The sequence below is a fragment of the Guyanagaster necrorhizus genome (assembly GCF_019112545.1).
Source record: "Guyanagaster necrorhizus MCA 3950 unplaced genomic scaffold BT62scaffold_16, whole genome shotgun sequence".
Lineage (NCBI taxonomy): Eukaryota > Fungi > Basidiomycota > Agaricomycetes > Agaricales > Physalacriaceae > Guyanagaster > Guyanagaster necrorhizus.
This window is the reverse complement of record NW_025064895.1, coordinates 415,091-440,346: the sequence shown is the minus strand read 5'-3', so window position 1 is coordinate 440,346 and position 25,256 is coordinate 415,091. Positions and strand designations below refer to the sequence as shown.

The 25,256-nt window shown below is 46.9% G+C and overlaps 12 protein-coding genes across 12 annotated transcripts; 6 read left to right on the top strand and 6 right to left on the bottom strand.

The window, feature by feature from the left end:
* Positions 1–9: 9 nt before the first annotated feature.
* On the top strand, positions 10–2,483 carry BT62DRAFT_970207 (uncharacterized protein). Its single transcript, XM_043188976.1, has 10 exons — positions 10–303; positions 352–644; positions 703–748; positions 807–1,360; positions 1,412–1,442; positions 1,494–1,647; positions 1,695–1,728; positions 1,775–1,809; positions 1,881–2,103; positions 2,154–2,483. The coding sequence occupies exons 1-10, from the start codon at positions 100–102 to the stop codon at positions 2,308–2,310; spliced, it is 1,731 nt and encodes a 576-aa protein (XP_043038502.1). The 5' UTR covers positions 10–99; the 3' UTR covers positions 2,311–2,483.
* Positions 2,324–4,116, bottom strand: BT62DRAFT_933415 (uncharacterized protein). Its single transcript, XM_043186554.1, has 6 exons — positions 3,436–4,116; positions 3,223–3,378; positions 3,141–3,174; positions 3,062–3,093; positions 2,910–3,009; positions 2,324–2,860 (listed from the first exon to the last, which is right to left on the bottom strand). The coding sequence occupies exons 1-6, from the start codon at positions 4,098–4,100 to the stop codon at positions 2,546–2,548; spliced, it is 1,302 nt and encodes a 433-aa protein (XP_043038501.1). The 5' UTR covers positions 4,101–4,116; the 3' UTR covers positions 2,324–2,545.
* On the top strand, positions 4,117–5,855 carry BT62DRAFT_951312 (DnaJ-domain-containing protein). Its single transcript, XM_043188178.1, has 5 exons — positions 4,117–4,664; positions 4,714–4,774; positions 4,822–4,851; positions 4,901–5,107; positions 5,155–5,855. Exons 1-5 carry the CDS (start codon positions 4,224–4,226, stop codon positions 5,727–5,729), a joined length of 1,314 nt encoding a protein of 437 aa, XP_043038500.1. The 5' UTR covers positions 4,117–4,223; the 3' UTR covers positions 5,730–5,855.
* Positions 5,856–5,903: 48 nt separating this feature from the next.
* On the bottom strand, positions 5,904–6,200 carry BT62DRAFT_1077217 (uncharacterized protein; the record flags this gene model as incomplete). The annotated part of the gene is made up of 2 exons (XM_043179278.1): positions 5,904–6,048; positions 6,103–6,200. 2 exons carry the CDS (start codon positions 6,198–6,200, stop codon positions 5,904–5,906), a joined length of 243 nt encoding a protein of 80 aa, XP_043038499.1.
* Positions 6,201–6,401: 201 nt separating this feature from the next.
* BT62DRAFT_933413 (protein phosphatase 2A regulatory subunit PR55) lies at positions 6,402–8,448 on the top strand. Its single transcript, XM_043186553.1, has 8 exons — positions 6,402–6,532; positions 6,615–6,712; positions 6,826–6,976; positions 7,027–7,320; positions 7,370–7,534; positions 7,593–7,854; positions 7,909–8,161; positions 8,227–8,448. The coding sequence occupies exons 1-8, from the start codon at positions 6,451–6,453 to the stop codon at positions 8,266–8,268; spliced, it is 1,347 nt and encodes a 448-aa protein (XP_043038498.1). The 5' UTR covers positions 6,402–6,450; the 3' UTR covers positions 8,269–8,448.
* A 2,820-nt stretch (positions 8,449–11,268) lies between these two features.
* On the bottom strand, positions 11,269–11,760 carry BT62DRAFT_204175 (uncharacterized protein). Its single transcript, XM_043180039.1, has 2 exons — positions 11,644–11,760; positions 11,269–11,583 (listed from the first exon to the last, which is right to left on the bottom strand). The coding sequence occupies exons 1-2, from the start codon at positions 11,652–11,654 to the stop codon at positions 11,367–11,369; spliced, it is 228 nt and encodes a 75-aa protein (XP_043038497.1). The 5' UTR covers positions 11,655–11,760; the 3' UTR covers positions 11,269–11,366.
* Positions 11,761–12,178: 418 nt separating this feature from the next.
* Positions 12,179–13,113, top strand: BT62DRAFT_970196 (ubiquitin-domain-containing protein). Its single transcript, XM_043188975.1, has 5 exons — positions 12,179–12,250; positions 12,302–12,385; positions 12,437–12,590; positions 12,651–12,785; positions 12,839–13,113. Exons 1-5 carry the CDS (start codon positions 12,231–12,233, stop codon positions 12,920–12,922), a joined length of 477 nt encoding a protein of 158 aa, XP_043038496.1. The 5' UTR covers positions 12,179–12,230; the 3' UTR covers positions 12,923–13,113.
* A 658-nt stretch (positions 13,114–13,771) lies between these two features.
* Positions 13,772–14,518, top strand: BT62DRAFT_204226 (uncharacterized protein). Its single transcript, XM_043180040.1, has 4 exons — positions 13,772–13,869; positions 13,938–14,060; positions 14,112–14,256; positions 14,305–14,518. The coding sequence occupies exons 2-4, from the start codon at positions 14,041–14,043 to the stop codon at positions 14,470–14,472; spliced, it is 333 nt and encodes a 110-aa protein (XP_043038495.1). The 5' UTR covers positions 13,772–13,869; positions 13,938–14,040; the 3' UTR covers positions 14,473–14,518.
* BT62DRAFT_1077214 (uncharacterized protein) lies at positions 14,453–16,146 on the bottom strand. The gene is made up of 2 exons (XM_043179277.1): positions 15,916–16,146; positions 14,453–15,866 (listed from the first exon to the last, which is right to left on the bottom strand). Exons 1-2 carry the CDS (start codon positions 16,111–16,113, stop codon positions 14,565–14,567), a joined length of 1,500 nt encoding a protein of 499 aa, XP_043038494.1. The 5' UTR covers positions 16,114–16,146; the 3' UTR covers positions 14,453–14,564.
* Positions 16,147–17,590: 1,444 nt separating this feature from the next.
* On the bottom strand, positions 17,591–19,459 carry BT62DRAFT_203924 (uncharacterized protein). The gene is made up of 10 exons (XM_043180038.1): positions 19,247–19,459; positions 19,119–19,192; positions 18,962–19,059; positions 18,782–18,798; positions 18,636–18,725; positions 18,243–18,325; positions 18,136–18,165; positions 18,074–18,084; positions 17,828–18,017; positions 17,591–17,780 (listed from the first exon to the last, which is right to left on the bottom strand). The coding sequence occupies exons 1-9, from the start codon at positions 19,261–19,263 to the stop codon at positions 17,904–17,906; spliced, it is 534 nt and encodes a 177-aa protein (XP_043038493.1). The 5' UTR covers positions 19,264–19,459; the 3' UTR covers positions 17,591–17,780; positions 17,828–17,903.
* Positions 19,460–19,655: 196 nt separating this feature from the next.
* BT62DRAFT_920768 (Dihydropteroate synthase) lies at positions 19,656–22,459 on the bottom strand (the record flags this gene model as incomplete). The annotated part of the gene is made up of 6 exons (XM_043184244.1): positions 19,656–20,895; positions 20,948–21,195; positions 21,244–21,468; positions 21,516–21,743; positions 21,803–22,403; positions 22,455–22,459. 6 exons carry the CDS (start codon positions 22,457–22,459, stop codon positions 19,656–19,658), a joined length of 2,547 nt encoding a protein of 848 aa, XP_043038492.1.
* Positions 22,460–22,843: 384 nt separating this feature from the next.
* On the top strand, positions 22,844–25,163 carry BT62DRAFT_933404 (acyl-CoA oxidase). Its single transcript, XM_043186552.1, has 8 exons — positions 22,844–23,003; positions 23,044–23,220; positions 23,273–23,471; positions 23,526–23,795; positions 23,861–24,371; positions 24,422–24,476; positions 24,532–24,606; positions 24,661–25,163. Exons 2-8 carry the CDS (start codon positions 23,073–23,075, stop codon positions 25,083–25,085), a joined length of 1,683 nt encoding a protein of 560 aa, XP_043038491.1. The 5' UTR covers positions 22,844–23,003; positions 23,044–23,072; the 3' UTR covers positions 25,086–25,163.
* Positions 25,164–25,256: the final 93 nt, after the last annotated feature.

The window sequence follows — 25,256 nt, the reverse complement described above, 5'->3', positions numbered from 1 at the left end:
GCAAATGTACACATCTCCCCTCACTTGCCATTCATTCAAGGGCATATAAAGCCCGTGTGCGCTCTCGGTCTCTTTTGTTTTCTTTCTGCTTCAACTTCCATGATGCCTTTAGATGCCATCTCAAAGGCCTCAGTAACATCACGGACAGCGAGTGGAGGATTCGAGACCCAGGATGGCACTCTCTACGTTTCCAAACCCTTTCGTTCCAGGACGTCCAAGAAACTGAGGGCCCTGATCACCTTTGCTCCCAGAAATTCCCACTTCGACACAAATAATGAACTGTCTGGTAGTAACGAATTTCGCGTATGTGCTATGTTTTACTGAAGAATCTATCATCTAATTCGCGAGCAGGGGTTCTTTTCTTTGTTTTGGATATCTATATTCATCTTCATGGTCAGGACATATATAAACAGCTACGAATCTAGCGGCGCTCCTCTCAATTTTCGATTCGCCACTCTTCTCTCCAAGGATGCCATTACTCTTGCACTGAGCGATGCGGCCCTGGTAGGAAGTACTATCATCTGCGTCCCTTTCGCGAAAGCTATCAGCAAGGGTTGGATCCGATACTACTGGACGGGGGTTTTCATTCAGCATACTATTCAAACGCTCATTCTCTTCACCGCTGTGACGTGGACTTTCAACCGGTCTGTACCTCGCTCCCTGTCGGCCGACACTATCTATTCAATTTATATCGTCGTATAGCCAATGGCCGTGGGTTCAGTCTGGATTCTTGACTCTACATTCTCTTGTACGCATGCCCATTTATTACTCTCAAACAGTCTCCGACTTACCCTTCCCCTGTCCAGGTTATGATTATGAAGATGCACTCCTACATGTCAGTGAACGGGTACTTGCAACACATCACCGAACAATCGCAAGTCATACTTGATCAACTGCGACAAGCCACTGACCTGGTTGGCGGCTGGGAGAAGGCACTCGAAGATGCCGCTGCCCGTCGAACGGGGGACAGTTCTCCAAGTCCGGCCTGCTCGGATACCGACACATCCACATCTTCCCCAGTCAGGACACCTCCGGTTCCTATTGGGATGCAAGGTTCCTATGTTGATGCAAATGCGGCGGCGGTGATTCGAAGGCGTCTAGTTGCAGTGACCGCGGAGAACGTTAAGCAGAAGACTACCGCCGAGATCATTCCGTCCATGTTTGATCCTCATCCGCTTATCGATCACCCAAGCGAGTACATCTCGGATCTCGCAAAAGAATATTCCGAACTTCAAGGGGAACTCAAGAGTCCTGGGCCGGAATATATTGTCTGGCCCAATAACATCACGTTCAAAAACTTCTCCGTGTATCAATTAATCCCTACCTTGGTGTATGAGCTGGAGTATCCGAGAACAGACAAGTTACACCAGCTTTCTATAGACCGTACACCAGTTTCTGACCTGGGTTACAGAATTCGGCCATTGTACATCTTCGAGAAAACGGTAGCTCTCTGCTTCGCCGCTCCATGTTTGTGCTGATAACTGCACTCATAGACGGCAACATTTGGTACCTTTGCGCTCCTATACTCAGTCACCGAGACTTTCATCCTACCAAAGACCGAAACGACTGGATCTTTTTTTCGGTCACTGCTCGACCTTTCTTTGCCATTTATGCTGGCTTATCTCCTTCTTTTCTATATCATTTTCGGTCAGTGATCAGTATCTGAATAAGAGCTACAACTTTACTTTCTACAGAATGTATATGTAATGCTTTTGCCGAGCTTTCATAGTAAGTGCTAAAAGATGCCATGTAGCGTGTTCTTACCTTGACCTAGTTTCGCTGACCGACAATTCTACGAAGATTGGGTATGTTGTCTTTGCGAATGCCAACCCTTACTGATCCCTCTTTTCGCCTAGTGAGCGCCGATTTGTCAGGATAAGACCAAATTTTATGTAGGTCTTTGCTCTATAGGTGGAATTCCGCGTCCTGGGATGAATTTTCTCGGAAATGGAACAAGCCAGTGTACATGTTCCTTCTGCGTCATGTCTATGCCTCGACGATGGCCAGCTATAAGCTGTCTCGATCGTCTGCCATGTTCATCACCTTTTTCTTGAGTGCATGTGTACACGAACTCGTGATGGTCGTCGTCACACAGAAAATAAGGTCTCGTTTCTTTTAGCTTTGGCTTACCTCTGGACTAATGCTGGTCCCAGGATGTACCTATTCCTTCTACAGCTAATACAAATACCCCTCATCGTGCTGAGTCGAATGCCTGTCATCAAGCAGAACCAGATGCTTGGAAACGTCGTCTTTTGGCTTGGCCTTTATGCCGGTTTCCCCCTTCTCTGTGTCGCATATGTAGCGTATTGATTAATGTATAACTTCCAATCCTTATTACTAACACACCGCTTTCATACATGTTTTCAGATTGGAGGCTGGTACATATACTAGATATCCTACATTTATATCATCATATACTTAGGTTGCAAGTGTTGGAATTACACCGCCGCATCGTGTCCTGACAATCTAAAACCGTCAGATAGGTCCCCAATCACATACACGATAAGGTAACTTCTATTAAGCGAGCCGGTATACGGCAAGATTGTCAGGCATATGACCGAACTTTGGAAAACCAGAAGGACCTCTCGTGCTTCAAAACAACGGGAGACACATCTCCCGTCTCTATGTTCACCGAATTAAAAGAACTTATGTCCAATTTGTTCCATCTCCCAAGAGGACGAGACCGAAGGGAGAGGGACATACTGAAGACATAACGGATCGTGTCAGAATTGGCTAAAATGATGTCAGATAGGTCGGAAAAGTCGGTGTCAGGAGGGTTGGGTAGATTCCCACTCCCTTCGACGAGATTTGTCATGTATATAGTTGTATCGGTGAGTGTCCAGCGCCCAAATAGACATCCCTGAGGAGGTCAGTTTCTATATGCTTAGACACGTTGAGAAGGAGCATACCTTCATACGAAGACTGGGTTTTAGAAGGGGTATAACATGTTGAGGAGGTTGTTCTTCGTTTGTACGAAGGGAGATGACAAGTCCGTTAGGGTAGAAACGCCTGAACAATCATAAGTCTTATGGGCGGTAAGGATGTAGGATAGGATACGCACAGGTACCGGTGGTAGGTTATCAAATGGTTGACCTAGAGCAGAGTAAATTTATGGTATGTTCGAACGAATAGAAGCGTACATTCACCCAAGAGTTCTCACTCAGTCCTGAACGACTATGAAAAGTCAGCCAGAGTAAAGCGAGTCAAAGGCAGCCGACTTACACGTAGTGGCAGACGGCAATGTAAACACCATCCATTCGCACCCTCGGATGTTCTATGAACACCCTGCGATAGTCATACAGACATCTTTCCAACACGGCATGCAGCGCTTCTTGGTTGGGTACCTGGGGCGGCCTGTATGTTGCAGTGACCAGTTTCCTAAGTCGTGCAATCCGTCGAGGGCCAGGCGCTCGATGCGATATAATAGAAACTTACCTCCATATTGTCGAGTCAAGACTGAATACCCGAGCCTTCCGGTTGACTGCAGCGAATCGCTCAAGGGATGTAGGGTCAAGTCTAGTCAGGATCTTGATAAGGACCTCATCTGGAATTCTCTGCAGATGGACGTCATCTTCCTCTATCTCAGGCTCGAAGTGCAGCATTTCCGGAAAACCAGCAACTATATTTGCCAAAGAGGCAGCCCATACGACACTGGTCCCCTTAGGCCTGTGCATAGGCACTTCTGCAACGACGGCATACTGGGTATCGTGTAATTGAGTAGAGAAAGATGAAGCGATGATCTCTTCGCGATGGTAAGCCCTGTCGACATTGGGGTCCTTCCGAAATGCCTGGCGATACAGCCGAAGAGCCTCATCGAGGTCACCGCGTTGCTCGTGTGCGACAGCACTGCGATACACGGCCAGAGCTGATCCTTGCGCTTCCGATAGAGGCACATTAGAAAGGGCGGATACATGGAGCTGAGGCTTCGTAGGAGGTGATAGAGTATGCTGAGGTAAATTCAGAGCAGGCTTGTGCTCACTGTTGTCAACGATGCCCTTGATGTTGGGCTCAGCGATGGCTTTCCTATGCTCTACCTCTGCTTTCCATTCTGCTCTGAACCTCTTCAGCTCCTCCGAATCCTCCACTAGTGGTCGTTGCATAGGAAAAGCCTTACAAATCCACAGCCGACTAATATTAGACCCTAACCTAAGCTGACCCAGCCACTTGACATCATCTTTCTCCTTCCTTCTTCCACGTCGGTCCAAGCTACCGCAAAGCTCGGTATGGAGAGCAACAAGGACGAGGCCATTCGATGTCTCGCCATCGCACAGAAGCATCGCGATGCAGGCAATTACTCGTCTGCTCGGAAATTCTGCCAGAAGTCGATAGCACTGTTTGAGACGCCTGAGGCACTCAAGATGCTGGCGTCCATTAATACGGCAGAGAATGGCTCTGGTCCGGCATCTTCAACGTCGTCTTCATCCACTGAGACACATTCTTCCTCATCTGGGACTAAGCACCGGCATACTGGTAATACGTCGACATCGTCGAGTTCTATGGGGAATGGGACCGCTGGAGGTATTGGAGGTGAGAAGAGAGAGTATACTGCGGAACAAATATCAATCGTGAAGAGGGTACGGGCGTGCAAGGTAACAGAATATTATGAGATATTGTCTGTGCACAAGACTTGCGAAGAAGGAGATGTGAAGAAAGCATATCGAAAGGTGCGCATACAGACTTGGGCCCCTTTATATCTCACATTCCCGTTTACAGCTAGCCCTGGCTTTACATCCAGATAAGAATGGTGCTCCTGGTGCTGACGAAGCTTTCAAAAGTGAACCGTTTCCTGTCCAACGTTTCCACGTATTGACATTTTTGCAGTGGTTTCTAAAGCTTTCCAAGTCATATCGGGTATGCTATACTCTGTATCTCTACTCTCTGCACTTTTAACTGTTCTCAGACCCCCAAAAGCGTGCTATCTATGATCAGAGTGGCGCTGACCCAGAGGACCGAACTGGAGGCATGTCATCACGACCGTCAGGATTTGCATCTCGGCCGTTTGCAAGCTCTGGTCAAGGATTTGATGGAGAGCTTAGTCCCGAGGACCTCTTCAATATGTTCTTTGGCGGCGGAAGTGGCTTTGGTAGCGGTTTCGGTGGTGGACCAGGTGTGTTCTCATGATTAGTCCGTCAACCCCAGTCTAATTGAATCCAGTATTTTCGGCATCATTTGGACCAGGCGGTTTTCGCACGACGCGCATGGGAGGGCCAACACTTCGCCGACAGCAACAGGAAGCAGCGCAACCGCGATCATTATTTGTTCAACTTCTGCCTCTGTTCATAATATTCGGATTTTCGATACTATCGGCACTACCTAGTTTATTCAGCTCGCCACCTGTCCCAGATCCTCGTTACTCATTTGTAGGGGGCTCTCGCTATTCGGTGGAGAGGGAAACAAGAGATCTTGGCATCAAGTACTATGTCAATCCCGGAGAGTGGACAAGCCACCCTGTAGTTGGTCCGGAAGTAGCGAGACAAAAATCCTCAGCTTCCGATTCGAGCGTAGAACGGGGACCGGCGGTAGCGAAATTTGAGAGGAGTGTGGAGACAGCTTACACCGAGCGTGTCTATTCGGAGTGCAGACGAGGTTTGGACCAAAAGGAGCGGGCAAAGGAGGCAGAGATTGGACTCTTTGGATTTGGGACTGACTGGGAAAAGGTGAAGAAGATTGAAAGCGAGGTGATAGAAAGCTGCGTAGAATTCGAGCGGCTGAACGTGCAACGGCGTTGATAACTTATTATCTGTTTGTTGGATTGTTTGTTGGATATGTAGGAATATGGTTGCAATTAGCTTATCGGACCACTCGCTAATTGAACATAGAGACGGAAACCGCATAATTTCGATTAATTCTTAGATTTGTTCTGGACGATGGTCTAGACATATAGTCCCACCTGCCCTCTCCTCCTACTGACGACTTGCCAACTTCGCCTTCTCCAGTTGGAGGTAGAAGTTCTCTTGGTGCTCCACTAGAGACCAATCAGTAACACGAAGATTGAAACAAAAGCGACAGGACAAGGTCTGCGCACCCGCTTTCAAGTGATAGCCATACCTATGTATCATTGAGTCAACACGCGCAAAAGCTGGTATAAAAAGCGAGACATACCAGAAAGTGTAAGCGCCAGCAGTAGCAAGGCTTAAGGCGCAGCTGAGGTCAACGATAAATCTCTTTCTGAGCATTCCGGTGATGGGAGCGATAGCCATGACTGCTGCTAGTGATGATGTAGAATAAGAAGGAGAAATACGGGCGCTGTCAGATGGAGGGCACAGCGAAATACGAGCAAACAACAAGACCACATGCAGAACCGAGCCTTATGTAGTACACACACCACATCCAAGCGATCCAGCCGGTCTTCTTCAGCTGCGACACACCTTTCTTCTCGAGCATCACCATCTCCCCCGATACTCCTGTCTCTATTCTATTTTTTCCCTTCTGTTCATCGTCCGACTCGACATGGAAGACCCTCTTAGCTCTGGCGGCTGGCGTTTCGCTCAGTGTTTTGGTGACAAGGGCGATATCGAGGACATTACAGAAGGTGCGTCGTGCCGCTGCTGTCGCACGCCGTTTCCTGTGGTTGGGCGTTGCCATCGTCTGCGAACTGATTGCCGCCACTTCAGCTGACATCATCTCAACCGTGGAGTTTGACTCTACAGGAAACTATCTCGCTACAGGCGACAAGGGTGGTCGAGTGGTTCTTTTCGAGCGTAATGAATCGGTACGTATGTTTTTTCCGTCTCCACGCTCAAGCTGCTCACGAGATCTATTTCTCTGCCTTCTCGCTGATCGTGCTTCCATCGCCTCTTGTAATGATTCTGCCACCGCGAACAGAAAAAGGGCTGCGAATACAAGTTCTACACGGAGTTCCAGTCACATGAGCCGGAATTCGATTACTTGAAGTCGCTGGAAATCGAAGAGAAGATCAACAAGATCAAGTGGTGCAGACGACAGAACTCGGCGCATTTTCTTCTATCAACAAATGGTGCGTCTCAGTCTAGTTCTTCCGCTTTGGTCTCTGATTAGCTTTTATAGATAAAACCATTAAGTTGTGGAAGGTTTTTGAGAAGTCATTACGGGTGGTCTCAGAGTCAAATCACCATAACGGCCAGCAATCCCTGCCAGCGCCTACGGCGCGCAATCATCTCAGACTGCCTCGGATGGCCCTCCAGGATAACATCATCGCCGCCGTACCCCGCAAAGTCTATTCAAACGCTCACGCGTACCACATACATTCGATCTCCGTGAATTCAGACCAGGAGACGTACATTTCTGCTGATGATCTACGAATTAACCTTTGGAACCTGAATATCAGCGACCAAAGTTTCAGTACGTGGCATGGTTGCTATGCCAGGGTGTATTCCTAATTATACTATAGACATCGTGGATATCAAGCCGGTCAACATGGAAGAGCTAACTGAAGTCATCACAGCCACGGAGTTCCATCCCATACACTGCAACCTCTTCATGTACTCAAGTTCAAAAAGCAACATCAAACTTGCAGACATGCGAGACTCTGCTCTATGTGATCGGCATGCCAAATGTGAGCGCCTTGAACTCCTTTGTTGTTCGGTTTGATTGACAACGCATCTCGCCATCAGGCTTTGAGGAAGAGGAAGACCCTACGACACGATCATTCTTTTCGGAAATCATATCCTCCATCTCGGATGTCAAATTCAGCCATGACGGGAGGTATATCCTGTCAAGAGACTATTTATCCCTGAAGATCTGGGATGTTAATATGGAGTCGCGGCCTGTGAAGACGATCCCAATTCACGACCACTTGCGGGGCAAACTCTGTGATCTGTACGAGAATGATTGCATATTCGACAAGTTCGAGTGTGTGTGGGGTGGTGATGACAAGTACGTATCACACTGTGCTCTGATAAGTTGTGATGTTAATGCCAAGTTATACAGGCACGTGCTGACTGGGTCATACCACAACTATTTCCGGATATACGATACAGATACATTGAGCGACGTCGTTCTTCAAGCAGACAAGTCGGCGTTCAAGGCGAGGAAGATTGGGGGTGCCATGCCTGGGGCAAAGCTTGGAGTGAAGAACGGAACTCGTCCGGGGGGGTTCAAGGATCAGATGTCGCTCGAGGCATTAGACTTCAATAAGAAGATCCTGCATGCGAGCTGGCACCCGAGGGAAAACACTATCGCTGTGAGTCTTGATTCAATGATTGATTACCGTGCAGCGGGTTTCTGACAGCGCAAAATTTCAAACAGATTGCGGCGACAAACAATCTCTTCTTGTATAGTGCCGCATGAGATCAAACTGATGTCATCTGTCTTAATGTTTACCCCAACCTTGACCTGCTCCCACCCTGCATTAGACGGACCGCAAAACGACACTATACATATCGGATAATGACAACACGGAACATTTTTTTGCGAATCCCCACCTTTTTCAGCATAATCCATTGCGTTTTCAGTTCATTTTACTTACAGTACATTGAACCGTTAATCCATCATTCACTCGCGCGTTTCACGTTTTCTGACTCACTACCCTACATACCTTTGTTCACCGTACTATTCCTTGCACCCTTTTGCATCCGTTTGTTTTCGTCGTGCTTTTGTGTCTGTTGTTCTGTTTGTCCGTCTTGCTCCTTACCCCACACCCTCTCATGATGTTCATGATCGTTTTCTAGTGAATGGCGGGCTATGTAGACGAAGAAGTTTAATGATAGTGTCAATAAAAGACTTTGGATTGTATACATTTCAGAAGGATATCATTGATACACAGGATCTTTGGTCAGGAGCTGATTTCGCGTGGTTTTCAATGTCTCTGCCAGGACCGTCTCCAAGTGATGTAGCACCTGGACGTTCGAGGAGGACAGATCTGATTTTCTCTTCCCCCTCCCCCCCCCCAACTCGGCTTGTTAATGACATCTACGTCGCCTTATTGCCACTGCCGATCTCTTTGCTTGATATTTGTCTGGCCTTCATGGATGACTTTACGCTTCGTGTCTGTGATATAGATCTGAAATATATCCAGTCTGTCGTACTGTCAGCAGGATATAAATAGTGAGAGATCAAATATACTTGATACCGGAACTGTCACTGTTTTGCCTATTTTCGAAGTGATCACATATCCCGCGATGTTCACAACCTTGACAGGCTATAAAGAAGGCCTTTCGTAAAAGGCGGCTCTCACACGTGGAATGAAAAGCCCACCGCTACCGCCAAGGTCAACGGCCTCATCCCTCCTCCCGTTCATCTCCTCCTCGGATCGAATGATTCTCAATCGACGTCGCGGGATAGAATTATCATCTAGGTCTGCGTTTTTGGATGTGCCTACTCGAAGGTGATGTTCGGAACGCTATCTTGAAACATATCTAGATTCCTCCGGACAAGGTAAAACTTCTTTTAAAAGAAAGAAAGATGATAAGATGAATACAGTACACAGGCTGAATGGCTATGATCATTGAGTCACTCCATTCAGGTTGTGCGTATACGTACACACTTCTCCGCAGAATGCATCGCCTGGACGAGGGTTAGTAAGCCGTCAAAGGGATAGTAGAAAGGCATACATAGAGGGTAAAATTTATTCACCGTATATGCATGTTCGTATGCTACACTCAGCTGCGCCTTTTCCGTTGTAGTCTAAGTCTTGTTATGGCCGTCTTAACTGATGAGGCTACCATGAAGACTTCGGTTCGTAAGTCGATAAGAGGTTATAAGACCATTGTGGTGGTATACAATAGACAGCTGGACCATTGGGCTACTGCATATTTGGTGATAGAGATAGAAAATATAACTGCAAAGAAAATATTAGGAAGAATTCTCTCTGAAAAACAGCAACACGGACCATTCTCGATCGATTAACATGTTGGCCAACTATGGTGTGCTGTCCTAAGAGAATTTAGTAAGCAGCAGATAAAGAGGGGAGCCTCATGGAAGCTGGATCCATCCAAAGACGCAACGTTCCCGGTACTTGGCTTTATGTCCGAAACATCGTAACGCGGACGTAGGCATCACAATACGACATCTTGAATTGTCCACGGTAGTCAGGGACCGAGAGTTCAGTCCGATGTGCGCCGATCAATAGGTATTTGGCAGTGATAGACCCATCGCGAGCAGATAGTGTGGTAAAGGCCTAGGAAGAATCAGCATCATGGCATATATTTGACTCATCTGTCAACTTGAACGAGATGGAGACAAGCAAACTAAAGCCTTTCCTTTAGCACTGATGAAAGGTGCAAGCAAGTGTCTGCAGGAGCATTTTAGATGATAGAGGATTCCACATGTCCCTTCTGCCGGCGGTGACTCCATCGAAGTGTCCATGAGAATAATCTCAGCGCGTACTGTTGAGATGAGCTCTTTCGAATAAATTTCAGAAGCCTTCTCAAGGTGAGGACGTGCATTGGGTATTTTCTGATGGTAGACCAAGGGCTAGGCATTGGAGAATGATAAGTAAAGACCTTCACACTGCATAACTGTGGACCTTCTGCCGTTCTACAATAGTTTTCAAAGTAGCATTTCATGCAGCTGATATAGGACGATGATTCATTGGCGCGGTATCCTCATAAAAACAGTGTTAAGCGATTCCGGCCCTAGCTTAATTAATGTCCTAAAGACATCAATACCGAATACAATGAGATAAAAAGCAGATAGGACAGAACTACAAAACAGGCGTACGTCAGATCCCGGTCCAATTCAAACTAATGTGGCAATATTCCGTTCCGGACGTGATGCTTTGTGGGATTGATTACTGATCTGTTAACAGTTTGTATGAGATGTAACAAAAGGCGCACAATCCAAGTCCTATTTATCGACATCGGTAAGCTGGAAGGCCAGCTCGAGGAGGCGTACGGTGGATTCCTATTCAGGCTGCTCATTGATGATGCTCCATATAGATGCCTTGAGCGATGTCAGAACCAGCCTCATTTTCTCTTCCAGTTCTCTGAGTCGCAGCTCATTAGGTTCTGCTGATAAAGTTTTGGCTTTGCTAGCGACCTGCTTTATGTTGGTCGCCAATTTGTCATTCCAAAAGGATTTCAGATTCAAGGAGCGAGAGACTGGGATGGGATATGTATGTATTTTCATAGAATATTGGAGGTGCCGGTCGAGGTTGGTGGTAGAAGACGTGACCAGCCACGATCACGTGGCTATACCCGAGGCCCCTTTTTCACGCAGTTTTCAAATTCCAGTGCTCATCACGGAATCTTATTAGGATTCATATACGAAGACTAGGTAATATTTCATATTGTTTCAAGACAGACAATTTGTTGGGCCAGATAGTCTTATGGTCATCGATTGATACACATCCCAGAACCTGGAGCAGACTCCACTGCCTATTAACGATGGCAGTAGAATCAAAAAGTTTTGAAAAAGTTGCAAATTCGTGCATCCATATCATCGCAGTCTCAGCAGAAGTTCAGCATTAAAGTAGAGAGAAAGGTTACCAAAAAAGACTCATGATGGACAAATCTTAAAGCGGGTGTTAAAATCTTCGTAAACACGGTGATCAAACGGGGAATAGTAAAGGAAATCGCATGTCCCACAAAACACACCATCATATTGCAGGCTTTAACAGCAAAGAGGAGGATTAAGTAGCGTCCTTGAGGCTTCGAACTTCGAGGACTGTAACAACCATCATTTAATATGTGATACTCAAGCTAACACCAGAGAAGTAGAACATACCCGAACGACATTCAATGGTGGCAGACTTGAAGAATGTCGAGAATAAATATGATCGAGGAAGAAATATTAATAAGCTTCTGTTCTTCAAGGTCACAAATTCACGCAGAGCTTGCTGGAGCTTTATGTAATGAAACGCAGCTCCTGCCGAGTACCAACTGGATTGTCACTGAAGGCCGAGGCGACTGACACATCCATGTAAATAGGCTGTCCTACATGAAGTGAATGGCTAAATATGTTCGTACATCATAGCATTGAGGCCAGGGATAACATGTCCAGATGAAAAATGTTCGTCCAAAATTCTGGGGATGAGACTCGGGTGGAAATTTGGGTAATTTTCAAGATGTCTAGATGCATTCATGACGATGTGCCTTTAAGAGACATGGCTTCGGCAAAGATTCTATGTAGATTTTGCCGATTGAAGCCGAGGCCGGAGCTAATCCGGATTATTCCGAATCGGAGCCTGAACCTAAATCAGCTACAGGACGGAAAGCTGTCTCGCTCAATTTTTGTCATCAACTACATTCGGTTCTGCTTTTGTTGACGATTCCACCGTTCACATCGTTGGAGAGACAAGGGTGTCCGTCAAGATGCAAATCTTCGTAAAGACGTCAGTATTCTTCCGTTGTTGTTGTGGGTATCACTGAGAAATTCACCTTAGCCTTACGGGCAAAACGATCACCCTCGAGGTGGAGTCCTCTGACACTATCGACAATGTCAAGGCCAAAATCCAGGACAAGGAGGGGTGCGTATTCCTTTCCTTCGGCATGTCATAATCACTGATGGCGGTTGCTAGTATCCCTCCTGACCAGCAGCGTCTTATTTTCGCTGGCAAGCAGCTCGAGGATGGCCGCACCTTGAGCGACTACAACATCCAGAAGGAATCGACACTGCACTTGGTGTTACGTCTCCGTGGTGGTGCAAAGAAGCGCAAGAAGAAGACCTACAACGTATGTAGTCCTTGTCTTTCTTTCGCGCGTGATTGTGGACCCAATATTCGCCTTATCTAGACCCCCAAGAAGATTAAACACAAACGCAAGAAGGTCAAGATGTCCATCTTAAAGTACTACAAGGTCGACTCCGACGGCAAAATTAAACGACTCCGTCGTGAGTGCCCCACCGCCGAGTGTGGTGCTGGCATCTTCGTAAGTGATCATCTCTTTATCCTCGGCGTTGTATGCTAATATTGGGCTTGTAGATGGCTTTCCACAAGGACCGTCAGTATTGCGGCAAGTGCGGTTTGACTTACACATTTGAGGCTGGAACGAAGCCTCCTGTTTAAAGGTGCAACTGAGAGCTAGGTGGAAGTGTTGTCAGATCTTATGCATTATCGTACTGCCTTGTTCTCCCATGTCAATGAACTGCTTGACCACCTTGATAGCCATTTGATGCCCCCATATTTATGCCTGCCTTTCATGTTCTCAAGCCCTCGACCAGATGGAGACTTGTATGTTCTTTTCCCTTTGAGTGAATAGAATGCCGTCTAGCTGGGTAATCCCCAAGGGGTCATGTCATGAATCTACAGTATTTAATGATTGCATGCCCTTTTTATTTCGCACCTTTGAGACATCGCTACCAGGACGAGCAATCGAGACCAACGTGTACTGAAGGTGTTTCAATATGCTGCACGTGTACTCTCGCTGACCTCGACACAGTTGTACCAACTTCCCACAGGTATGGTGAAAACGAACGTCGGCTCCAATCTCCTCCATATTCGCAAGTTTCCACATATCCTTCTTTAGAGGCTCGGGTTGCAGCATTGACTCTGGTGTTTTATGATCGGTGGTTTGTACCCCCACCTTCATTTCCGATGATCTGCAAAATATCATAAGGGAGTGCACATCGGCTATCGCTGACCTTGGCTGAGGATCCGCTATTTGGTCTGCTTGATTCTTACCAGCTGCGATAACTCAGTACTAATCGGAAAATGTACTTACTTTTTAGGGCAATGGAAATGGCTGTTCCCGGAAGCTAAAGACGTATGGGTGCGTCGTGTTCAATCTCGATAGAAATTCCATTTCCTCGCGTGCAGTGGAATTAGTGATGCACCAAAAGATTTTCGGTACGAATCGCACAGGATATTTCACCACACTTCGGAAATGACCCTTTGCCCTAGATTCATTCAGTGAGAATTGGCAGAATTTTTGCCAGAAAGCCTACACGCTACTTCTGATGTGATTCATTCCGTTCTAGGCCTTATACCCGTTATTGCCAATGCTCTGAAGACAGGTATGCCTGTGGCAGTTTGCCGTCAAGTTCTTAGGCGTTACGGTCTTTGACGTCTACACATTATCTAGGTGGTCTCCTACTTCTTGGCGACGGCGACTGGTTTGCCTTCGACGAAGACAGACGTCCCCTCGTTCCGTTTATTTATAACCCCGCGATTAACGAACAGCGACAATGCCACAATCTACAGCCTGGTAATTCCTTTTATGCAGGGTGGTTAATAGGTAACATCACACGAAGCCCAGTCTACCGACCGATAAACCAGATGTTGCTGGAGCAAGTGGCCTTTTCCATGTATCTGCGCAGAGCTACTTCAGCCCCATCAACTTGAGTGGTCGAGACTTGAAAAACGGGGAAGAAATAGGCGTCATCATGAACCTAGATATGAAGGTTCAAAAATATCCCTGGAGCACCGGGCGTTGGCTCATCGTATGCTAGGAATTTTTCCGCAACCCAGTAGAAGCTGCAGCTAGAAGTGGTATAACTTCCAGCATGCTTCCCATCTGGGAGGAGGAATATCTCAAGGAATTCGACAGTCGGCGGTATAATATCTGGCCCTATGCCACGGCACGTAAAATGGGTATATCTGCTGTATTAGATAAATAGATGTACCATAGAGATCAGTTTGAACAACTTGTATATAGTGCGTCTATGCATCTTCATCTAAGTAATAACCATCGTCTATGACGAAAAATCTATCATAAGGCGGATCGTGTGTGGTCGCACGCTTCAGTAACCACCGATTCCCATAGCCTATCATGTCCAGATACACGTCCGACCTGCCGAAGAGCGGGGAATATTTTACGAAGATACTGTGGCAGCAGAGTCGTGTCGGGTGCATGAGGATAGGAGAATGATATTCCTTGCAAATTGCGGTGGCCGGGAACTTGCAAACCGGAAACAATCTCCTCCGTAATACCAGAGGTATCTACAGGGAGGGCGACAAATTCTAATTTTGGGAGTGATGCAGAGATGACGGGAAGTACATCTAAGGTGAGCCTGGAAGTGGAACCGGGGTTGAGACGACGAGGATTCTCGTCACAATCCACCACGCTCTCGGACCACATCTCCAAATGTTTGAGGTTCGGCCACCATGTCACCATCTGGATGACATCCTCAGTACCTATGTCCATAGGTACTGTCGTGTCAAAGTGAAGGCGTCGAAGATCCCGTAAGCGGGAAAGAGAGCGTAAGGCAGCGAAGTCGATGGTGTTTATGAGGTCTATGTCTAAGGGTATATCATGATCTAGTTCTAAATGGTGCGTGATGGACACATGTTCCAGGGAGGTAGAAAACCTCTCCTGCAGGACATTAAATATGGTTCGCCAGAATGGAGTGGTCTGGTCACGAGTTTCGATATCGAGGCTGAGCGTGTGGACTGCGGTCGATTGCACATTCTGGAGAACGAGGATGGCAAAGTCGGGAGTAGAACGCAGACGCAAATTTTGCAGGACAGGGAAGCGTAATGGTCCGGAGGCAGAGCGCCAGGTATCCTCGATCTGGAAAGGTTCCAGATGTTGAGCATGGAGCTCAAGGTAATTAAGATGAGGTAGCGTAGAGATAGAAGCTATGATATCCGCTGTAACCGATCTTCCAGTGCGTAACAAGAGGGTATGAAGGGTTGACATGGACCGAATTATATTGTCAAACTGGTCCGGTACCAAACCCCGAAACGTGAGGCTTTGTAGGTAACAAGCAACGATAGAAATTTCCCGAAGATATTCAAGCCCTCCCGAGCTTGAATCTTTGGCTGAGAATCCTACATCCAATTGAAGCTCTCGGAGTCGAGGTGAAAGGCAGAAAGAAGGATGCGGGCTGCTTTTGGACAGCCTGAACTTCGCGGTTATTAAATTAGGAAATATGTAGCTGTTCCTGCTACAAAGAGTGGCACAACTCGATGGATTTTGGAGGATTTTGGTACTGCGAGTGGTATGAGTTATGTGTCTGACGCGCCGGGCGTAGGAGCGGAAAACCTGAAGTTCATCTGAAGGTATGTTCGCCTGTAAACTATTAATGGGTTTGCTGCAATGCGTAGAAAGTACCACCGACCTCCTCTCCTCCTTTCAAGGATGGTAAAAGGGACCATAATGGCTCTATCGACGGAAGTTGTCTGTACAGCGCATCTAGGGCAGGCTCCTTCCACGCTTGACACGTTCTGGCTGCTTGAGATAGGACATTGACCTCCAGAACAGAGCACCAATGAAATATTTCTTGAAGAATTTCGTCGATGAACAGGACTTGGTGCATCTGTCTGGTATCCTATAGCCGTACGCGCGGTCGTGGGTACTGAAAAAAAAAAAAACTGATTTGAAACAATAATATTATCACCATTACCACGTGTCCATCACGATCACGTACGCTTAAAAGTTAGCTAGGACAATTCTGGAAGGGTTTTCAATCGCATTATCTTTGCAGTGTGAAAAGGGAAATGTAACGTCTATGAAGATGTGGAGAATTTTGTGCTGCGAATTTGTGGTGGTTCTCATCCTAGGACGTTGATGAGCCCCTCGTTGCTGGGGAAGCTTTAAAGTAAGATGAACAACGTAGTTGGAACTCAGTCGGCGCAGTAATAGTGAAACGACTGTATTGATATGATACCATACCTAAAGTAAGATGAACAATGTAGTTAGAACTAAGGAAACGAGTGAGTAAAGTATGTATGGTATATGAGTTAAGTAAAGCATACCTCAGTCGGCACAGTAATAGTGAAACGACTGAGGATGCGGATATAACTACCAGGTATATATACTGTCGGGTTGAAGCATAGGAGTACAGGTAAACGAAAGAGTCCGTAGGGAAAAGGGTCGGGTTACACGTGTCTCGTTCAACAAGCTTGGGGAACTTTACTCGGTGTCCTTTTTTCAGTGTTAATTTTGATTGGATATGGTTCTGTAAGCGATGTATACGTCATTTCATCTCCTACATGGCCACACCTGGATTATTCCATGGTGACTACCGGTCTCTGCGCGTTCATGTACCGACCGTAGCTCGACAGTACATTCCCAAGCCAATGCATGAATACGAATGACGAATTAAATACTTTACATGGCGCAGTCGAACGCTCTACGACGAGCCTGTCCCTGAAACTTTTAGGCTACACGTCGCGTGCGTGCTGACAATTTTTGTACTTGTTCATCTAGTCCCCATCAGATTATGGGCCTGGAGAAAGAATTTGAAGGTAAAGGGGCTACTCATACAATCTCGAACTTGTCATTCAAGGTTACACAGGATACGGCGGAGGACGGCCTACAGACTTTGTTTCAGCACGTCGCGTTGAATGGCCGACAGGTTATATTGGGTTGCGTTTTGAGTGGGAACAATGGTAGTCAGCACGATAAAAATGCCATCACCCCAAGTAGGTCGGCCGTGTCTACAATAACAAACGGAACACTACCTAAGGTTTGATCCCTGGAGATATATACGTCAGCAGGACATGTTGGAGATGTACGACATAATAATAGCAAACGATGGACCACCTATATGATTCCGTCAACTTTCCAAGCTACTCGATGACTATAAAGATACATACGGAAGAAATATATCATGGATGGGACCATGCATAAAGAAATCCGTGGCTATGCGTAGCATTAGTGCAACTACCAAGTTAACTTGGCATCTGTCTTCTCAGAAACAATTGCTCACATGTAATTCTGAAACGAAGGTCAGCATTACATTGTTATTTGAAACAGAAGCCGCGTAACCAATACATGACAAAAAATATGCATCCATCTTCAACGAACGCTGTCAACAGCGGTGAAATCTGTTTCATCCGAGTCATTATTGTTCTTGGATCACAGGTGCGGCCGCATATGGTGTAATATGTTCGCCAAAACTTTGCGTACCGAGACTGAGTTACTCTTATTATAGATCCAGACTCTAACAAAACTTGGTCACCATCAAAGCCAGAAATAGTACTGAAGAGTTGTTTACTATTGCATGAACGCAGACTGGTGAAACATACCTGATAATGAGAAGCGGGGAGCGCTGTATGACAAGTTGTAACACTGGACGGAAGGAATGATGGTGAGATTGACTGACTATGCGGCAATACCGTACATCATATTTGATGCCATAGACCTACAGGCCCTCCAAGGAGCAGCCATAGCTGTCGCACCATGTCGACACACGACACTGAAAGCCCACAGGGCAGCCTATAAAGATATAAGCACCAAAGGATCACCCAAGCCAAAATTCTAGGTCAAATCACCGCTGTGGATCCTGGCAAGAGGCTTATGGTCATCTCGCCCTTTGTAGTACAAATTTACGCACCAACAGTACAGAGCGAGAGGAAGATAAAAACTGCCGAGGGAAAAAGCAATCAGGATATGCGCCAGATATGCGCCAGATATGCGCATAATAAAACCACATATACGCACGAAATTTATTTCGGTTATACAAGGCGTAGACGCGAAATAATAGAATGATGTCAAGAATGAAGATGTATGTTGAAGGATCGGCACTGTCAAGATAAACGTGAGGCTGGGCTTATGAAGACGTCCTTCAGTCACACAGGAACAACCAATAGCAATATAAACGACACCTGGTAGTCAACAATGACATACGAGTACGAGGCATGAATAAAAAGCTACAAACAACTGGAACGCAATATCGTCAGTGAAAGAAGTAATGACTGATGAAGGGTGATTTTAGCATACCTCATTACTTGGTTCCTCAGATATATTCACTGCAATTTAGCTGTTTGGAATAATTGAATCAAGTTAGCATAGTACTGACTTACCCCATGCAGTGACACTGAAATGAATGCCGACGTATTGAGAAACAGAACTTCGGAAACGAAGTAGACGATTGCGTGATATCTTGCCAAGAAATAGTGTGTGTTGGAAGATGACCACTGGGATCTGTTTGCAGGCGAATCAAAAGGATGTCTCCATCGTAATACCTGAACATTATATACCTCCACACAAGTTCAACCTGAACACAAAATAGCAGTCAACAAGTTGCAGACAAGGTGGGCGTCAAACGCGCCTCCTGCTCAAAGGATATCAAAATGTCGTACACTACCAATGTCAGAGCAGAACGTACGGAGGGTATTTAGAGATTGCTTTGCTGATATTAATGGCATTGGCATACTCACCGTATGACATGGATGTTGCCCTGTATTCAAAGAAGGGATACCATTATGGGCCATTGACAACACACAGGCGTCTATGGACGGCGAAATCTTTAACCTGCCTGTTCGCTTTGACCCGTTCGAGCAAAAAATGAAAACAGGAAAAGGAAAACCGTAGTACCAAAATGCCAGTGCATGTAAGCACCTCCGTCACGTCGTGCTCGGGAGCCCTTTAAGAGAGAGAGACGACGATTGCTAATTTGTCCCAGCTGAGCGGAAACCATTAAAATCGAAGGAAAGAAGAGATACTTATAAGTATCGGTCATGTTCTGCGTGCTTATAATAATATAATCAGGCTCCAAATAATCACGTAACAGGCACGTAGCCTTATTGATACCGAATTTCGTCGTATAGACCCCCCTGAAGACTCCTCTGAGCCCTCATGGAGAAGCTTGAGCGCGATGGCCACATATTTCGGCCAACGGAGCAGCCGCTATGCTTTGTTTTCGGTAGGTTTTCCATACCAATGTTCTACCGAGTTAACCGAGACGAATAAGAAAAAAAAACAGATGATAGAAACACGCCGAACGGTATCGACGTTGCGAGAGTCCCCTTGTAATTGTAGTCGAGGCCGTGGCGGATGGCCTGATAGTCGGCCAATTGAAGACAGCTATCTATAAGAATGCGGTAAGTGCATACAGGAACGGTAGTATCGCTGTTAATGCGACCGCCACAATAAATTCGCCACCCGAAGAACATCCGCCATTTCTGAAATGTCATGTACTCGAACAGCACAAGCGCCTTGTTGAACAGCACAGGCAACGGTCGCGGCCGTGGCCCAGCCTCGTTCCTTAGGCTGAGTGGTTCTTCCATTTCCACCCTCAAGTATGGTGCCTAGGAATGACTTCCTTGATGCACCAATGAGAAAAGGAAAGCCTGCGAGGGGGTTACGCCTTCGGTCTGATTCTATCTTTGAAGGTAAAGGCACTGATAAAAATTGAAGACTATAGGAAGACGAACTAGATCCAATATAGATATCATCCGTTATAGATGATGAATCCCGGAGGACTTGCAGGTTTCCGTCGACGGTCTTGCTGAATCCAACGCCGGGGTCAATGATAACGAGCCATCTTCTTATCCCTCCCTTCCCTTTCACGATATCATCGACTTTTATTCCGAGCTCGACGCGAACGCCCTCAACCACCGAATTTTTTGATCCGGCGTATGAATAATCGCCGTAATTCTTATTGGCCCCTGCTTCAGCCCTAGAATGCATCAACACCACAGGAACGGCAAATTCCCTGGTCAGCTTCTTCAATTCAGTGATATATTGTCGGGCAATAGTTTGTTCCATAGCATCGTCGGAAGGATACGGATAACATGATGGACCGGTGAATGAATACACGTCGTTGATGCAGTTTGCCCCAGAACTAATTGCGGACCTTGCAACTTGCCAGCGGAATGTATCCACGCTAATAAGCACATCGCGGAGCATTTCATCTGTCTCGGATTTTCTGATGGCAGAAATAACCGGTGAAACTCTTGCAATCTCGTCCGCAACGCTAACGAATGCAGCGCCCGGTCTCGTCGAATAGCCGCCAATATCTATGATATCTGCGCCTGATTGTGTAGCATGGCGTGCACAGTCCAGCGCGGTAGAGAGCGTATTGTGAACTGATCCGTCGGAGAATGAGTCCGGCGTTGAGTTAAGGATGGCCATGAGTCGTGTTTGGAAGGACGGAGAGCCAGGTGAGCAGGGAAATGCCCAGTATGTAAGATTAGAAGGTACAGGGGGGACGTTGGTCAAGAGCGCCTTGCTATCCGAGGATAGCGGGTATCTCGGAAAAGGTATAACCTTCTGCATTGGGAACTCTGGCACAGGGAATGTCGATAGTGCTTCATCCAAGAGCGTGGCTATTGATTTCCCAATGATCGGATGTATGTTGTCGGGAATCATGCTACGGAACGGATAAGTGACGTGACGGGACGAGAGACGATCTAATGACGTACTCTTTTAAGGGTCGGAGAACGAACTCCCTTTCACACATTCGTGGATGGGGAATCACTAAACTTCCCTCTAAATATTCATCGGTTTGCCGTTGATGAAGGGGTCTAGTATCGATGACGAGGTCGCTATAGAGAATAATGTCAAGGTCCACTGCTCGAGGGCCGTTTCGAATGGAAGGTACTCTTCCGACAGTGGCTTCTATTTTTTTAAGGAGGCCCAAAAGTTCCAAAGGCAGGAGATTGGTTTGAATCTATATATATTCGGAAAAATGAAAAATGGATGGACGACTGGTACTCACGATGCAGGCACCATTAATGAACGCAGGCTGATCTGTGACATACATCGGTGCGCTTTCATACAAGAAACTGGTGTCGAGAATATCCACAACTGCGTGGGCATTTTGAAGGGAGTAGTATTTTGGTACTTCGAGTAATCGAAGGGCGAGCTCAATATTGAAAAAACGATCCCCAAGGTTTGAGCCGAACGCGATGACCGCAGTAGACAGCGAGGGTACGTCCAGTGACTAGGGTAAACATTAGAGGACGCAGCCATGCTGAGCTTTCAGCAAACCTGATGTTTTACCCTGTCCGTCTTGAACTCGGAAGGGTAATCGGAAAATGTCCGACAGACTTCGATTTCAGAAGCACTAGCGAAGACCAGAGCATAAGGCTTTGCGGCCTTGACGTTAATTGATGGAGCGAGGTCGCTTTGAAGGAAGAGCCGCAATTCTTTTAGACTTTCTAACGCTGTGTAGGACGCCAATGCTTCTAATGTTAGAAATTCTGTCTTTCCCACATTCTAAAGAGGATTGATGATATACGTCGAACGAATCTTGTAGGAGCTGCATACTCACGCACCTCATACAGACGTCGTATCAGCGATCTGAAATCCAAAGATTTTCCCGACCCTGGACAATAACCCGGGTGATCAATCGAGACATTCAAGCGGACAAGCTGCCTTTCAAGCCTTTCGGCAGGATTCACCCCAATGATCGCATGGCATTCTATATTTTCGCAGAGGTATCTGATCCGATCCAGGTACCACGAATCCGTGCTTTGTGTTGCACTTGATTCGACGACGACAGCGTGGCAGTGCAGTGGAGGTTTAGTCTGGGAGATTTTTAGCTGTATCTGGTGCAAAATGGAGCGGTAGGGGGATTCGGAAAGAAGGAGATCATAGATGCAGCAGCCGACAGACTCCAAGGAGTCAAACACTGGGGTGAATTCCGCTGATGGGTCGGGGCTGAGGGCAGCCCTTACCGTAGATGCCAGAGCCGAGTAACTTATGCTGTTTTCGAGGTCATCGTTGTCCGCTGCTTTTTTGATATCATATGGTATGGATATCGTGATAAAAATAGGCTGCAGAGTCGGTTTGCCTGGCTCCTTTGGTGGCCACCGAGCGCCTGAAGACAGGTAGGCATTGACGAGCAGGTCCTTGACTCGAATGTAATCGGTGCCGCTGGAAGAAGTGAAGGAGTAAAGAATACGAATGATGGTAGCTGTAACGAACCTCATTGAATTCAATTTGAAGCTTCCTACACTTCCAAAGTTCTACCGACTTCGAAATCGCTGCGTATTCAGCGGACAAGCCAAGAATTGGATCGGCAATTATTCCAAGTCGGTTCAATCCGATATCGGAATATAACCTTCCTTATATAAGATTTACCAATGAGTGATGATCATGACGTCAGCCAGTTCACGTACTCTGAAGCCGCCACGTGATTAAAGCCACCCTCAATCACCATCCACCGAAGACGCGAACGTGGCCAGTATTCGCGTCCAAGAGCCTCATTTTTTTTAGAGATTGATTGCTGGGAGAACATACAAAAAAAATGCTATCATTCCGTGTCCCCTTAACGCTGATCCGCTGTCATTAACCGCTGGGCAGCGGCGGTCAGAGTAAACCACGGGTGCGCACCGTGGCACAGGTGTTGTTTTTTTCCCCGGGCGCTGATAGTCTTTATTCTGTTCTGGACTGGTCCAATAACGATATGGAGAACTCTGTGCCAAATCAGGCTGCTACGTAACTGACATCGATGCTACCTGCTTCTTGGTATTAAAGGCAAGGGCATGCACTTGTTGTCATCAAGCCTCTCACGACAAGCAGCTCTCTTCCATACTTCCAGCAATGTCCTTCTCTCATAACTGGCCATCTGAATCTCTCCTCTCCGTCGACGTCTTCAAGGCCGCCGGTGCGAACGCCAACTCGCGCAACAACGCGCTTGCCTTGTCCGACAATGCGTACAAGCGTGCAGAGCTCATCTGGAAGACTTGGGGTGAGCAAATGTCTCTTTTTTACAACACAACATACCATTAACATCTCGGCAGGGCTTACCTTTGAGGACATCATCAACCTCACCCCCAAGTTTTGGAAGATTCACAATGACCCTATTGCCTGGCATGACGGTTCTTCAATCACCATCATGACCATCCACCTCAACTTGGCTGTCGGCACCATTGGATCCTATGCTCAGGACCGTCCAGAACTCCAGGCTCTCTGCAAGGATATGATGGATTGCAAGGCAATGTATGTTTCTCTATTTTTAGATCAAATGCATTCTCTAACAAGCTATATTTGAAGTGGCCAGTTCCTTCTGACCGAAGCTGGACATGGCCTTGATGCCACAAACTTGGAAACGACTGCTACCCTACAACCGGATGGTACATTCATTCTTAACTCTCCAAACCGATTTGCATCCAAGTATATGCCCCCCACCGTGCCCGTCCTCGGCAAGCCTTGTTATGCCGTTGTCTGGTCTCAACTCATCGTCGGTGGTGAAAAACGCGGTATCCGGCCCTTTGTCGTCCAGTTGAACGATGGTGTCCATATGTGCAAGAACATCACCGCCAAGTAAAGTTTCTTTTTCTTTTTTTTTTTTCCTTTTGCACATTCCAATTTCATTGTCCATTTATCAGACTGATCCCCACTCGTCATGGTGCGACTCCCGTCAACCACGCCATCACCCACTTCAACAACGTCAAACTCCCTTCCACCGCCCTCCTTGGCCCCGTAGGAGACAAACCATCCACCCACGACGACTTCTTGGTCGCCATTTGGCGTATCTCCGTCGGCACGCTCGCTCTCGCTTCTCTCGCTCTCCCTGCTACCCAAATTGCTGCACATATTGCTTACAAGTACTCCCTCCGTCGCAAAGTTGGAGCGCCCAATCCTGTTCCCATTATTTCATTCCGCACCCAGCAGATCCCAATCTTCACAGCTGTTGCTCAAACATATGTCATTCAGGCCCTAACCAAGCACGCCATCAAGTACTTCACTGACCCTGTCGCTAGCCACCAGGCTCGTCATGCTATCACAACTATCTACAAGGCTGTTGTCATGGAACATGCCCAAGCAACTCACTTCAACCTCTCTGAGCGTCTCGGTGCCCAGGGTCTCTTTGACTATAACCAGATTGTCACGCAATTCGTGGGTTTTCCTCTCCGGACAAACCAACTCTCGTTGACGCATGTTTTTAGGCAGAGATGAGAGGTATCGTTATAGCCGAGGGCGATGTCCTTGTTTTATCTATCCGTGAGTAGCTTTGTATCATATACTATTTTCTTCGGCTTGACTCCCATTCTCTTAGGCCTTGCTTCGGAACTGCTCCAGGGCCGTTACGCCGTCCCTGCTCCCCTCTACCCCCATAGCCTCCTCGCCCAGCGTGAGTAGTGTCCAATCTATCTCCGTTGAATCGGACTAACATTACATGTCTCAGACGAAAAGGGTGTATTCGAGGAGTGCCGCGCCCTTGCCAAGAAGTATGGTCCTCGCAGCACGCAATACGCTGATTACATCCTTCCGCGATCCAAGGATCTCGTCGAGGCCATTGGACACCGTATGGCACACGAATCTGCTGTCACTGAACATGTACCCCAGATCCTTGCAGATATCTATGAGGTGTTTGCAATCAAGAAGGATATTGGTTGGTACCTGGAGGCCGGCTTGCTCACTCGCGCGCGTATCGCCGACATGGAAAATGCCGCCATAACCTCTGCCTTCCCCCACATGAACGAATGGGTTGACGGAATGGGCGTCGCTCCTTATGCAAAGGCACCCATCTTGTCTGAGGCTTCGTGGGACAGCTTCGTTGATAACATGTACACTTTCCGAGAGGCACCAGAGGAGAGGGCATTTATGTAAATTAAATGATTACCAGTAGAGCCACCTAGATTACACTCACTACTATTCAAGAGTACTAGCTCAAACGGTTAAAACAATAATATGTACTCCAATTCACGGTCTCGTTAAATAGTAATCATCATCACTATCATTATCATACTTGTGGGAATTTTCGACATCTAAAATTTTAAG